Raw genomic sequence first — 13,974 nt, 5'->3', positions numbered from 1 at the left:
ATCTCACGAGATCGATCGAAACACAAAATCGATACTTAATAGATGAAACTCTCATTGCCATAGATCCGAAGATTTTTAGCCTAATTCTTTCACGAAATTTTGTTGATTCTATGTTCTGGTTAAAAGCAAGTTACGCTGTGTTCTCCAATAAAAAAATCACATTGTTCTCGGTGTCACGGACCTCATCGTCATAATAAATAATAGCACTAATTCGTCCACTCATTTTCAACCAATTTATCTATAGAGAAAAATTCAAAACACGAAAAATCAACACGAAAAATTAAAATATTATGCAATAAATATAATGCTTCATATAAATATTAACACAAAAAATCAACTTATACCTTCAACCCCAACTTCTATTCTTTTGAACTTCTTTAATTTCCATTACTCCAACTTATGCCACCAGAGGCTGAAATATGGGTCATTTATAGTTAAGGGATAGCATCTCACTCCTTTCTGTAAAATGTCTTGGATAGTGGGGATTGAAATTTGTAGAGGAAAAACACTATAAGCAGGACGCACTATCAGAAACAGTGCTGAAAAGGGCGTCCAACTAGAAGTGTTTTCAGTACTTTTGCTAACAATGCATCCTGCTTGGAGCGTTTTTCCTCTACAAACCTCAACCCCCTACTATTCGGGGCATTTTTTACAAACCTAATCCCGAGATAGTTTTTTAGAACCAACTCCTCAAATTTATTTTCTTAGAAACAACAGTACTAAAAAGGGTGTCCAACTGGAAGCGTTTTCAGTACTTTTGCTGACTGTGCATCCTACTTAGAGCGTTTTTTCTCTACAAAACTCAACTCATTTCATCAAAATTATTACTTCAGAATTTATTTTTTTAGAACCCCTAAAAATTAAATAAAACCTTAAACCTAAACACTTAAAATTTTAAAACCCTAAACTCTAATTCCGTAAACCCTACACCTTAACCTTAAACCTAGGCACTTAGAAACTAAAAAATCCTTAACTCTAATTGGCACAGGGAAAACACGGGCAAAAACGCGCCTCTATGGAAGCGCTTTACTAAAACGCAGTGATGTGAGCACGTTTTATTGGTCATCAAAGGAAAAAGCGTTAAGCTGGACACGGTTCGCATTTCCCTTAAAAACGATTCCAGCTCAACGCATTTTAGGGAAATAGGCCCTTTCCAATAATTTTTTTAACAAAACAACCCATTTCTATAATTTTTTAAAAAAATGAGCCTTTTCTGGTCATTTAGTCAGCTATGTGAGTAATTAAAAATTACCAATTAAAATTAGCTTATTAGTTATACTAAAACATGGATATTAAAATAATACTACCACCAAACATAAGGGTAAATAGGAAAATATTATGATATTTTGGAAAATGGAGATTTGAGATAACCTTGTCTACTAGTTTTTCCAGCTGATTACACTATATTTACATGTACACCAAGTATATATGTTGGCACTTTCAACAAGCATAAGACAGTTGAATGAACAAATAAACAATAAAGAATGATTCAGGCAACCCCAGAGAAAAACAGGGATGAAAACTCTATCGACTATAAAAGATCAAAACATTATTTTACATTAAGTACATAGCAACCTGTGTGTAATTAACCACTAATATGATAAAAAGTATGGATATGTGCTATACTATCTATAAAATTCTGCCACGCCTTTGTTTCTTCACCTTCACAAAACCAAACTTTGAGTCTATGGTCTCCCTGGTTTACAAAGTTGTAACTAGGCCTATCCATCGGATGAATTCCCATAATGATGCTCAGTTTCTATATGCATAGGATCAGCCTGCACTTGACGGACAAACTGACCTTTTACTCGTGGGCGCTGCTCTGCAAGTTTCTTTCTGCTCTCATACCGGACCTGCCCAAAAGAATCAAGTGTGAAACTTTAGCTGCTCAATCTATGTCAATGTCATCCGTACATGATTCTACATTTTGCATTTGGAAACTAGCACCGGAAAATTACTTAATACTTCCATGTAACATGAGTATCTTAGTCTTTGCTTGTATGCAATAAAGTAGTGAACAGGAAAGATGTAAACACATAATGATGGCAACTGATTATAAATCCTTTTACCTTTTTCTCAAAGCATCTATCCTTACGCTTCAAACGGAACTTCATTAAAGCTGCTTCTCTTTGGATAGAACGGCATGGTTTTCCACTAGGGCTGGGAAAGCTGTCATCATTCTTGCTCTCCGTAGAAGCCCGGGTGACTGCAGCCTGATCAACATTGCCATTACTTGCACCAGTGCTTCCATATGCAACACCATTAAGTTGGCTTAAGGAGCCATTACAGAAACTGCTGCTTGCACTCTGATCAGTGGTGGGAGAAATATGTCCTCTATCCTCGATTGAATCCAACTTTTGGTCCAGTTTGCGCAAGAGCTGGCTGGTTGACTGGTTTGTATTGGAGGCAAGTCGGTCATACAACTGTCCAGAGGAGTTAGCTTCAAAACTGGAATGACGAAACAGATTCAAATGAAAGGCAGGTTCCTGTTGGTTGGCTGTGCTTGGACTTGGCGCCATGGATGAACTTGACCGTGCATAAAACATTGGAGGAATTATAGTATTATATCCATTGCACGGATTATTCAATCTTATACCCTTCACTGGTACTGGGACAGGAAATAGTCTATGTTGTGTGCATGGTGTTGCTACTTCAGTTTGCTTCAATTCAACAGTAGCTCCAATAGTCAAAGGATTCGTGTTTCTTTGAGAAGTTAGTGTAGGACTAGGAGTATCTGAATTATTTTCCGACATAACATTGGTCAACATCTTCTCAGAATTAGTCCCAGAGTCTTTCTTTTGATCACTGAAACTCATCAATGTTGAATGCAGGGGCTGTGATACTCTGCTAGTATACCTGCATTAAAGATCATTGGTATGATCAACAATGAAAGGGCAATTATTGAATAAAACACTAAAGAAAAACCTGATTCAATCCATTGTTTCTAAAACAATTCAAAAATAAAAAATTTTGGGTGCAACATTCTGAAGATTATAATAACAAATCAAACAGAAACCAACCTTGTAAAGGCTGATGAACTAGGATGCCAGAGGGTAGGCCTTTCTTGAGTAACATGATTCTCAAATACATTAGGATTACTTCTTCTCAAGGAAAGATCTAAGAATAGAGAAGAATCAAACTTTTTTGCGCTATTTATTGAAGACGAAGTGCAATTTTTATTAAATGTTCCCATGAAGTCAATAGCTTCTCTTGGTGAATCAACAAGCGCATCACCAGCCTCAACCAAGACCCTAGTATCCCTTCTTTGATTTTCCAGTTCAACACCTTTGTATAAAGTTGTGTAGGCATCCTTGCATGAGTCAACAACTGTTCACAAATTTGACCGAGACATTGAGAGAATGTTAGATGCTGTCCAATTGAACAGAAAAGATGATCTGAAAACTCAAAATTTCGAGTCCTACCCTCAGTTTCCATCTCATGCATGAGCAGGTTCTGATTGAAACTGCCATGAGCTTCATGCTTCTGTGATTCAATTGGCGGAGAATTTACCTTTATCAAGTGTGAAAATTCCTGCATATTTTCCTTTTGGGCACTCTCAGCTTCCATTTCCGGCTTGGTACAAGAGCTCTGCAAGAGACAGCAAATATGCAATCTATATGAAACTTCATGTATGCAACTTGAACAGAAAGAAAACTCCTTTTGATATATGGCAAGTGAATGCAATTATAAATCACAAAGCAGAGCTCATATGACAGATGAAGAGTACCGACCTGAGCATCACTCCCTTTCTCAGTTTGTTCCTTATTTTTTCGGACACCATCCAAGCAACCAATGGAATGATTACTTGCAGCATTATTTTCAGAGGTAGTTTCTACCTTTTTCTGTCCAATGCTCTCATCCTGGGGGGAGTTCCCACCAACAATTGACTGATTTTAACGACATACAAAAATCAGGATCCAAACCAAGGCTATAAAATAGAGAGGGAAATAAAGTGTAAGAAGTAAGCATACTGATTTTCTTCTCCATACATGCTGCCATAAATTTCTCAGCTCATTTCTCCTTATTGGCTTAACAAGATAGTCAGCAGCCCCTTTTAACATGCATTTGTATACTGTGCTAACTGAATCTTGTGAGGACATCACTGCACAATCATGCCCAAACAAAAAGATTGTTCATTTAAATTGTATTTTTGTAGATAAATGGTAGAAAATCATAGCAACTGTACAAATGTTTAGAAAATATTAAAGAATCTTTCATATCATACTTATAACGGGGATGCTTTTACAAATATCATGCTCCATAATTAGTGTAAGAAGAGCAAATCCTGATATAGATGGCAAATCCACTTCTGTCAAAATGAGATCTACATTATGTGGTCTTCCTTTCAGCATCTCCCATGCCTTCAAGCCATCAGGAACAGCAGCAACTGCACAAAAAGAAAACCCATTTTCAGTCACAAATGTACAAGTTAATATTGCAAACAGTTTCTTATTTTAAGCAAGAATCAACAAGCAAATTTCCAGCCCCCCAGAAAATGTAAAAATAATAAATTGAACCACAATCCGTAACCATGTCTTATAGCCATATTGTTAAAAAGTATGGAATCTTGAGCGTGAAGTAGATATCCTCAAATGGGCTCGATTCAATCTTAATACAAAACTGGCCGGGTGGACTCCTTAGCAGGTGTGCTGAAAGCCTTGAAATAACCCAAAAGGATAAAACTAAAGCAAATTGATTCCTGAATTAGTAATAAATGGCAGCCGCTCTATTAAGCATCCAATCTAAAGCCAAATGGGTTGTAGGTAAAGAATCTAAACTTGAATATAAGATCAAAAGCAATACAAGGATTCAATTGGTGTGGGATAATACCACTTTAAGACACTCAATGTAGGAAGTTCCACGAGCCTTCAAGCCCCCTGCTTACTCACTCTGAATATCCGAATTGCCTCTTGGCATGTCTAAATATTTCCAAAAATATGATAGTTTTAGGTATCTAGATCAACCTGGTAGAGTTTGATGAATCAAAGCATCATGTAAGAACCCTATAGCACTGTTGTGACTTGCCTCCTTTTATTCTTTAGCCATAAATATATTTATCCAAGTTTGAAAAGCAAGAAATGGATTTGAGCAGGTGGATTCTACCTCCATAGGAAATTGTACTAACAATTAACCAAGTCTTAGTGCTAAGAAAACATTTAATGAGGAGAAGGTAAGCTGAAAAAGTTATCCGGACATTGAAAACAGACATAGAGAAACCAGTTGTAATTAGGGAATTAAAAGAAAGGGAAAAGGAAGCGAACCTCTATAACTGCATTTTCTGAGAAGAGCAGATATAATCTGCCTGGTGGAATCATCAGCTTCGACCAACAAAACCCTCAAAGCCGGCATGGGTAAAAACCTTTCCCAATTCACCACTGCTCCAGAAGCAGAACACCCAGGCTTCTTCTTCTTCTTCTTCTTCTTCTTCCTCCTCCTCCTCCTCATGTTCCCTTCAACCTCCCCATTTTCCTGCTCCTCTGTTTCACTATCAATTTTCACTTCCTCGACTTCCTCGCTAGTCACCACTACTTCACCCATGCTTTTCCTTTCTTTTTTGCCACAAACCTAGTATTATTATTTTTAAGCTCTGAACTTAGAGAGCAAAAGAAATCGAAAATCTAAATCATCTTATTATGCTAAAAATCTGTGTTGGACTGCTGCTACCTATAGAAAAAAATCTAAAACTAGTCTCTTTAATCGGACGGCAATTAAAAAGGATTTGAATTGCGAACCGGGGTGAAAAATATCTCACCTTACAATCAAAGAAAATATCTACAAGCATGTTTTGTATGGCCTACGGTAGCCAGGTCAGCTAGCTAATCTGTAAGTCATTGGATTTTGGGGCTGTCGTTTAATTTTATGCCCAAAAAAAAAAATTTATTTAAAGGTCAACACTGAACCACAGGGCAAGGCCATCGGTTTCTGCCTTTCTTTTAAGAATTAGGATATTTTGTGTGTGGGGCCCACTGTCTAAAAATCTATTCGCTGCAAGCGAAAGATATTTGTAATGAGTTCATTAAGTTAAGACAGTGGATTTTTTTCTAGGACAGGAACCCGAAACGTGGGGGCATTCCAACTGAACCTCTTTTTTTTTAGTCCATAACCTGTTTTTATTATTTCTCCACGCTCTTTCTTTAGTGATGTGTATGGTACACGCTTTTCTATTGAATTCGAGTGGGCAATTGGCTGTCCTTTTCATCCGCCTCCTACCCAATGTCCTGCTTGTTTGTCCACGTGGCATGTTTGAGAAACCGTTTGGTTTCAAATTCTATGTTTGCGAGTGTGGTGCTAGTTTGAGGGAATAATATCACGTTTATTCTACATTCTTTTCATCTTGGTGTCAATTTTTTTGAGGTTTAACATATATATTTTATTCTCGATTGGTATTTTCTAGGTGTGGGAGAAATTTCAGGAAATAAGAGAAGCTTTCACCATTGAATGTGATGAGGCATATTCCACACCTAATTTCTTTTAAAGCCAATAAGTTATCTTCTGTCGTGTTGTCAATGGGATTTTTATATTTTCTTTTTTAACTATTATTGTGAATTCAAATAATATAATTTTCCTATTTTCCAATATTCTGTTGGCTGGAATGGTTAACTTATAATCAAGGAAAGAAACCATAATGGCTCTAGAAGCATAATTCCTAACCTAAACATATTGAAAAGGCCGTTATATCACCCCCATCAAAATCAAGCCATTCAAGAGAAAAGCACGTGATCTTAAAGCAAACAAAACTACAAAGAAAAAAATAAAACAACAATTAGATCTCAAACACCATGAACACAGCCACATTTTTTAGCGTAAGCCACTAAATTAAGACATTAAGATTTGGTGAGTTAATTCTATTGGCAATGGTTAGGATCTTCTCAACAATACCCATGTAGTCTTGTGAACCAAACCTAGTCACCAGTGACTCAAGAGAATAAACCACTATTGGTTCAAGAAATCAAAGTTGAGCCAACAAGAGCTTGGGAAAAAAGGCTCAATCGTCGCATAGGTGAAGCCATGTAAGAATCGTAAACTAAAAGAAAAAACAAGTTTTATTTTAGTTTGCTGGAGAGGCCAAGGGAGGACAAACCAACTTCCACAAATTTTATTTTGCCCGAAAAAGAAAAAAAAACAAAAATAAAGGGCAAAAGTGCCAACAACCTCTTGGTCCGATGGTAAGAGATTTATACTGTAGGCATGGGAGTTTGGATTCAATCTCAAGCAATCCAATTCCCCTCTCCTAATCATAAAAAAAATAATAATAAAGGGCAAAAGTGGTGGAAAATGGAGGACAAAGGAGGAGAGGTAAAAAAAGCCAAGGGGGATAAGGGAAAGCGAAGATGGAGATGAGGTTGTTGATATGCATGAAATTATGTGAAATTATGAAAAATGAATCAATGGAGATTTTTTATGAAAAAAAATCAATATGAGAGATGAAACTCAATGAAAAGAACTGTGGATGTGAAATGTGGCAAAAGGATTAAATTATAAATTTTGAAAAGTTAAAGGATTAAAATCAAAATTTGAACTAAAAAGAGAAAATATGAATTATTATTGTTTATTTGGAATGAGAATAAGATGGAATGTGTATTATTTTGATGATAAGCATTTTAGAACCAAATAGGTAAAGATTTGGAAGTACAGGAATTAAATTGCAATTTTTTCATTTTACTTAGAAAAGGTTGTTGGTGTAATTTTCATCACCCATGCACTCATATTAAGGAATAAATGTGATTTATGAAGTTTGCACTACTAAGCTATCTCTTGGTTGGGTTTGAAGAAATGGAAGGAAAATTGTGTAGTTTAGGGTTTATAAATAAATACACATATTTATATGAAGTTATTATAGTGCAAACTTCATATTTCACATTTATATGAAGTTACTATATGGAGTTATTTTTATGAGATAGCTTCCACAACTTGTATATTGATATTTTGTTTATTTTTAGGTGTTGAGAAAAGAATGGAAATGGTAGTATAAGAGCTCCCAAGCTTGTATAAGTTAAAATCTAAGTATTTTAGAAGTTGAAATTGAGTTTTAAACCATCCAAGAGGTAAATACCCTTGGACTTTCATACTTTTCCTTAGATAAGATTAAGTATGAGTTAGAACTTTTAATATCAAAATACTTTCATACTTTAATTAATTAATGAAAGCTTAGAAATTATGGTTTGTTTTGAACTATATTTAGATTAAGTTAAGATTTTGTTAGAAGCATTGTGGGAGTTATTAATACAAGCTTGAATTTAAGTTATATTATATGGTTAATTATACATCATTAGGGACCAAATTGTAAAGAATAGAAGTTGTTGGAAGAAAATGTTATAAATTGGTAGTTTTAGGTCTCTAGTGAATAAATTCAAAGACGAATTTTGATTCGATAGGGAAAATTGAAAGATACAAGCATTTTGATATGTGACGTAATTGAATATATGTGAAATCATGATAATGAAATGAAAGAAATAGGAAAAATGATATGTAATGAATACATGATGTGTGTACTGATACAAGTTGATATTAGAAATGCCCCACTAAACGGTCTCGGATAGAGTTCTGATATAGTTGCCATGCCATATGTTTCATTATAAGGAGATATTTAACATCAGTAGCATATTACTTTGGTTATAAATCGATGAATATGTTAAGAAAGTATTACTTCGATTATGTACCGATGATCAAGGGTGAATATATATACTTTAGTGTCGGTCGTGTATTACTCCAATTATAAACCGATAAGTTCTAGGTGCATATTACTTCGATATTTATTGATGAGCATAGAGTGCATATTAGGTGTGATAGTGGATTAATCTGTGTATCCAGTCTTGAGTTCGTGTCCCGTTAATAGGGGTTAGAAAATAAGTACTATATGATTAACTATGAAAGTTGATATGTGATGAGTAGCTTGTACTTAAATTGATCAATTGAATACAAATGCAAATGTGATGAAGGATAGCATGCGAAAGATCATGTGAATTGTGTATTATTAGTGCCGAGGGATGACAATGTTATGAAATGAATTGATGTATTCAATTGGTAAAATGATACGTGAATGTTAATATAAAAATGTCATGTGTGTTATAGAAATGAAATTGAGATAAAAATGGTATGATGAATTGCATCTAATTCTGATATTTGACATGGTAATATAAGCCTTGGAGGCACATTGTTATGTTCACATACGAAACTTAAACCGAATATAGATTCCATAAGAAAGCATTAAGTAATGAACTTGAGACAAGATACTTTATATACATTTGTTTATATATGAATTCATAACTAGTTTACATGTTTAATTTGATTATGCATTGTTTTCAAATTATGTTATTACCGCTAAGCTTCTTTTACTTAGTGTGCAGATTTGTTTATTTTCTTGTGCAGATGACGATTAGGTCTCGTCGACTTGAGAAGATAGGCAACATCTAGGACTCATTTCTCAACTTAGCAATGTTTGTATAGTCTTTTGAATGCTATGTTTTTAGTTGGTATGTTCCTAGTGTCAAAGTTAGCTTAGGAGTCTCTTTTGATGATTTGGTGCCTACAAGGCTAGAGAATTCTAATCTAAGTATGTTTATATACGTGTAATGGTGTGATTATGTGAATATGTTAGTATGGAAGATCTTTCTATGATGTTTATGTTATGTATTACGTTTTGCTTGTGATGCGGAACCCCCGGATCTAGGCACAAGAGAAACACAAATTAGGAATAAAAACGAGAATAAATAAAATTAGTTAAATAATAATAATAAAGGATAGATTTGCCCTATGGAACCCTTGGTTAACTTGTACCCAAAAACGCCAATGATTGAGCGGCTCCCTACAAAACCCCTAGAAGAAAAACCTCTAGAAACACCGATGAACGGGAAAGAAATTTGAATAATTGTAACTCCGAAATACCCTCGAAAGTAACAGACTCCAAACCAATAGCAAGAGAAGAATCACTCTACTCTAAAAAATTTGCCTCACACAAATTTGGAAGAAAACAAATACTCATTTTTTATATATTTTCTCAATGTGTAGAAAACAAGCCTATTTATAGGCAAATTACAAGAGTAATTGAATCCTAATAAAAACTCTTTAAAGAGTAATTGAATCCTAATAAAACTCTTTAAAATTATTTAAGAAAATAAATAAATAATAACCTAACCAATAAAATTACTTAACTCATAAATGATGTGTCCCAACCAATGAGAATTAAGTAAATAATAATAATAATAATATACATAAAAGATTAATCCACCAATTTATGGGCTTTCACTATTCCAAGATTGGTCCAGTGAATTGCATTCCCGTATTTGTCAATGTCACGAACATGATGAATTAAATTTGTAGTAACAAAGTCTTGGACAAAAGCTTTCATCTTTGATTTTAATTGTCGTGCCTTGCTTCGAGTGATTGGACCACTAGGAAAAACAACCCCTTGAGTGTCACCTCCTTGGCTCGTATCATTCTCCCCCTCTTCAAGAAGATTCGTCCTCGAATCTGAACCTACATCAAATTCAAAAGGAGAAAGATTAGAAACATTGAAAGTAGCACTAACACTATACTCACCAGGAAGATCAATGCGATAAGCATTGTCATTTATTTTCTCGAGTACTTGGAATGGTCAATCTCCTCGTGCATCAAGTTTATTCTTTCTCTTAGAAGGAAATCGTTCTTTCCTCATATGCATCCATACCCAATCTCCAGGTTCAAACAAGACTTGCTTTCGCCCTTTATTAGCTCGATGTGCATTGGACTCATTCTTTTTCTCAATGGCTTTACGAGCCTTCTCATGGATCTCTTTCACTAAATCAGCTTTCCTTTCACCATCTAAATTAGCAATGTCATTCAAAGGTAAAGGAAGCAAATCTAAAACAGTAAGTGGATTAAAGCCATATACAATCTCAAAAGGAGTAAAACCTGTGGAAGAATGAACAGAACGATTATAAGCAAACTCAACATAGGGTATCCATTCTTCCCAAGATTTAACATTCTTACCTATTATGGCTCTAAGCAAAGATCCAAAAACTTGATTTACCACCTCGGTTTGACCATCAGTTTGAGGGTGGCATGTAGTAGAGTAAAGTAGTTTAGTACCTAACTTACCCCATAACACCTTCCAAAAGTGACTAAGAAATTTTGCATCTCTATCGGAAATGATAGTCCTTGAGATTCCATGTAATCTCACAACTTCACAGAAAAATAGATCGACAACATGGGTTGCATCATCAGTCTTATGGCATGGAATGAAATGAGCCATTTTAGAAAATCGATCCACAACCACAAAGATGCTATCTCGTCCACGCTTTGTCCTTGGTAAACCTATTACAAAATCCATTGAAATGTCAGTCCAAGGTGAACTAGGAACAGGAAGAGGAGTATATAGACCATGAGGCATCACAATGGATTTAGCTTGTTTACAAGTAATGCAAGTAGAGCAAATTTTCTCAACAAGTTTTCGCATGTTAGGCCAATAAAAATGCTCATGTAAAACATCATAAGTCTTAGTGACTCCAAAATGACCCATAAGACCACCACTATGAGCCTCTCGAACCAACAATTCTCGCATTGAACACTTTGGTAAGCGTAGTCTATTATTTCGAAAAAGATAGCCATCATGCTTATAAAATTTGTGAAATGCACCATGTTCACATGCGTCATAAATGCTTGCAAAATCAGAATCAGTGGCATATAAATCTTTGAGATGCTCAAAACCTAATAACTCAGTATGCAAAGTACTAAGTAAAGTGTACCTCCTTGATAGAGCATCAGCCACAATATTATCTTTACCTTTCTTATACCTTATAACATAAAGAAAAGATTCAATGAATTCAACCCACCTCGCATGTCGCTTGTTCAACTTACCTTGTCCCTTTAAGTGCTTAAGTGATTCATGGTTTGTGTGAATCACAAACTCCTTTAGTAAAAGGTAATGTTGCCAAACTTCTAATGCCCTTACCAAGGCATACAACTCTTTATCATAGGTCGAATAGTTCAAATGTGCTCCACCAAGTTTCTCACTAAAGTAGGCTAGTGGTTTATTATCTTGCATGAGGACGGCACCTATACCTACACCAGAAGCATCACATTCAATCTCAAAGGTCTTTTCAAAATTAGGTAAAACAAGAATAGGAGCAGTACACAATTTATCTTTAAGTTTATTAAATGCTAATTCTTGCTTATCTGTCCAATGAAAAGATACATCCTTTTTAATAAGTGCAGTCAAAGGCGAAGCAATTGTGGAAAAGTTACGAACAAACATGCGATAGAAACCGACTAACCCAAGGAAAGACCTTACCTCAGAAACAGTTATAGGGATAGGCCATTCTTTAATTGCCTTTACCTTCTCCTCATCCACATGGATTCCTGTAGAACTTATCACAAAACCCCAAAAAAAAGCTTATCCATACAAAAGGTGCATTTTTCAAGATTAGCAAAGAGTCGTTCATGCCTTAACACATCCAGTACTAATTTAACATGCCCAACATGATCATTCAAAGTTTTGCTATAAATCAGTATGTCATTAAAATACACAACGACAAATTTTCCTAAAAAAGCTCTAAGTATGTGGTTCATTAATCTCATGAATGTGCTAGGAGCATTAGTTAAGCCAAATGGCATGACTAACCACTCATACAGGCCATACTTAGTCTTAAAAGCAGTTTTCCATTCATCACTTTGTTTCATTCTTATTTGATGGTAACCACTTTTTAAGTCAATTTTAGAGAAAATGCATGCACCATTAAGCTCATCCAACATATCATCTAATCGAGGAATTGGATATCGATACTTTACCGTAATCTTGTTGACAGCACGACAATCAACACACATTCTCCAAGAACCATCTTTTTTTTGGGATGAGAAGTACAAGAACCGCACAAAGACTTAGACTCTCACGAATCAACCCTTTCTCTAAGAGATCTTCAACTTGCCTTTGCAACTCCTTAGTTTCTTCAGGATTGCTTCGATAGATTGGTCTATTCGGAATACTCGACCCAGGCACAAAGTCAATTTGATGTTCAATCCCTCGTAAAGGAGGTAATCCTTTAGGCATTTCAGAAAGAAATACATCCTCAAAATCCTGCAAAAGATCAACAAAACAACTAGGCAAATGTGTATTAGGGTTAGTCAAAACAAAGTTTTCCCTAAACCTAATAATTATAAATTTTTGTTTTGTACAAAGAGCAAATTTGATATCTCGAAACCTAGCGAATAAACTCACTCTCTCATCTCGTGACTTGTGTGTGGAATCACTCACCAATGTTGGGCCTTTAAGTTGGCTTTTAACACTAAGGGTCTCTTTACTCTTAGCCTTTTTCAATGATTTGACCTCACTTCCCTTACCCATCTCACTAGCAAGTTTGAGTTGATCATTGTAGACTTCTTGATGAGGAAGTGGAGCCAAAGTAAACTTCTTTCCAAGGAACAAAAAGGTATATTGGTTAAGGAAACCATCATGATTTACTCGTCGATCAAACTGCCATGGCCATCCAAGTAATATGTGCCCAGCTTGCATTGGAATAACATCACACAAAACTTTATCAGAGTATCTACCAATGGAAAATGAAACTAAGCATTGTTTAGATACTTTTATCTCCCCACTATCATTCAGCCATTGCAAGCGGTATGGCCTTAGATGCTTCACACAAGATAGGCCAAGTTTCTCAACAAGGGAAGAACTTACCACATTGGTACAACTTCCACTATTGATGATCAATGAACTAGGTTGTCCACCAATCAAACATCTCGTGTGGAAAATGTTATCTCTTTGTTCGCGCCCTTCCTCTTTAAACTGGACATTTAAAGCCCTTCGAGCAACAAGTGCTTTCTCACCATACTCCAAGTATTCTTCATACTCATCATGAGTATGCACATCATCAGCATATTCCAAAGGAGGCATCTCATCTTCGTTATCAGACTCAAAATCAACCTCGCCATCTTCTCAAATCACCAATGACTTTTTATTAGGGCATTCTCGAGCATAGTGACCCCTTCATTGGCATT

At 35.4% G+C, this 13,974-nt stretch overlaps 1 protein-coding gene across 2 annotated transcripts; it reads right to left on the bottom strand.

The window, feature by feature from the left end:
* Window positions 1-1,488: 1,488 nt before the first annotated feature.
* Window positions 1,489-5,903, bottom strand: LOC107938086 (two-component response regulator-like APRR5). Of its 2 annotated transcripts, none has more exons than XM_016871136.2 (8): window positions 5,262-5,903; window positions 4,226-4,387; window positions 3,972-4,102; window positions 3,732-3,887; window positions 3,423-3,588; window positions 3,021-3,327; window positions 2,070-2,856; window positions 1,489-1,853 (listed from the first exon to the last, which is right to left on the bottom strand). In XM_016871136.2, exons 1-8 carry the CDS (start codon window positions 5,536-5,538, stop codon window positions 1,722-1,724), a joined length of 2,118 nt encoding a protein of 705 aa, XP_016726625.1. In that variant the 5' UTR covers window positions 5,539-5,903; the 3' UTR covers window positions 1,489-1,721. The 2 variants fall into 2 exon arrangements, with proteins under 2 accessions (XP_016726625.1, XP_016726626.1); XM_016871137.2 differs by having other exon boundaries at window positions 3,990-4,102; window positions 5,262-5,825.
* Window positions 5,904-13,974: the final 8,071 nt, after the last annotated feature.

This window comes from Gossypium hirsutum, chromosome D04 (genome assembly GCF_007990345.1).
Source record: "Gossypium hirsutum isolate 1008001.06 chromosome D04, Gossypium_hirsutum_v2.1, whole genome shotgun sequence".
Taxonomy (NCBI): domain Eukaryota; kingdom Viridiplantae; phylum Streptophyta; class Magnoliopsida; order Malvales; family Malvaceae; genus Gossypium; species Gossypium hirsutum.
The sequence above is the reverse complement of the archived record's forward strand: the minus strand, read 5'-3'. Positions and strand labels throughout refer to the sequence as shown.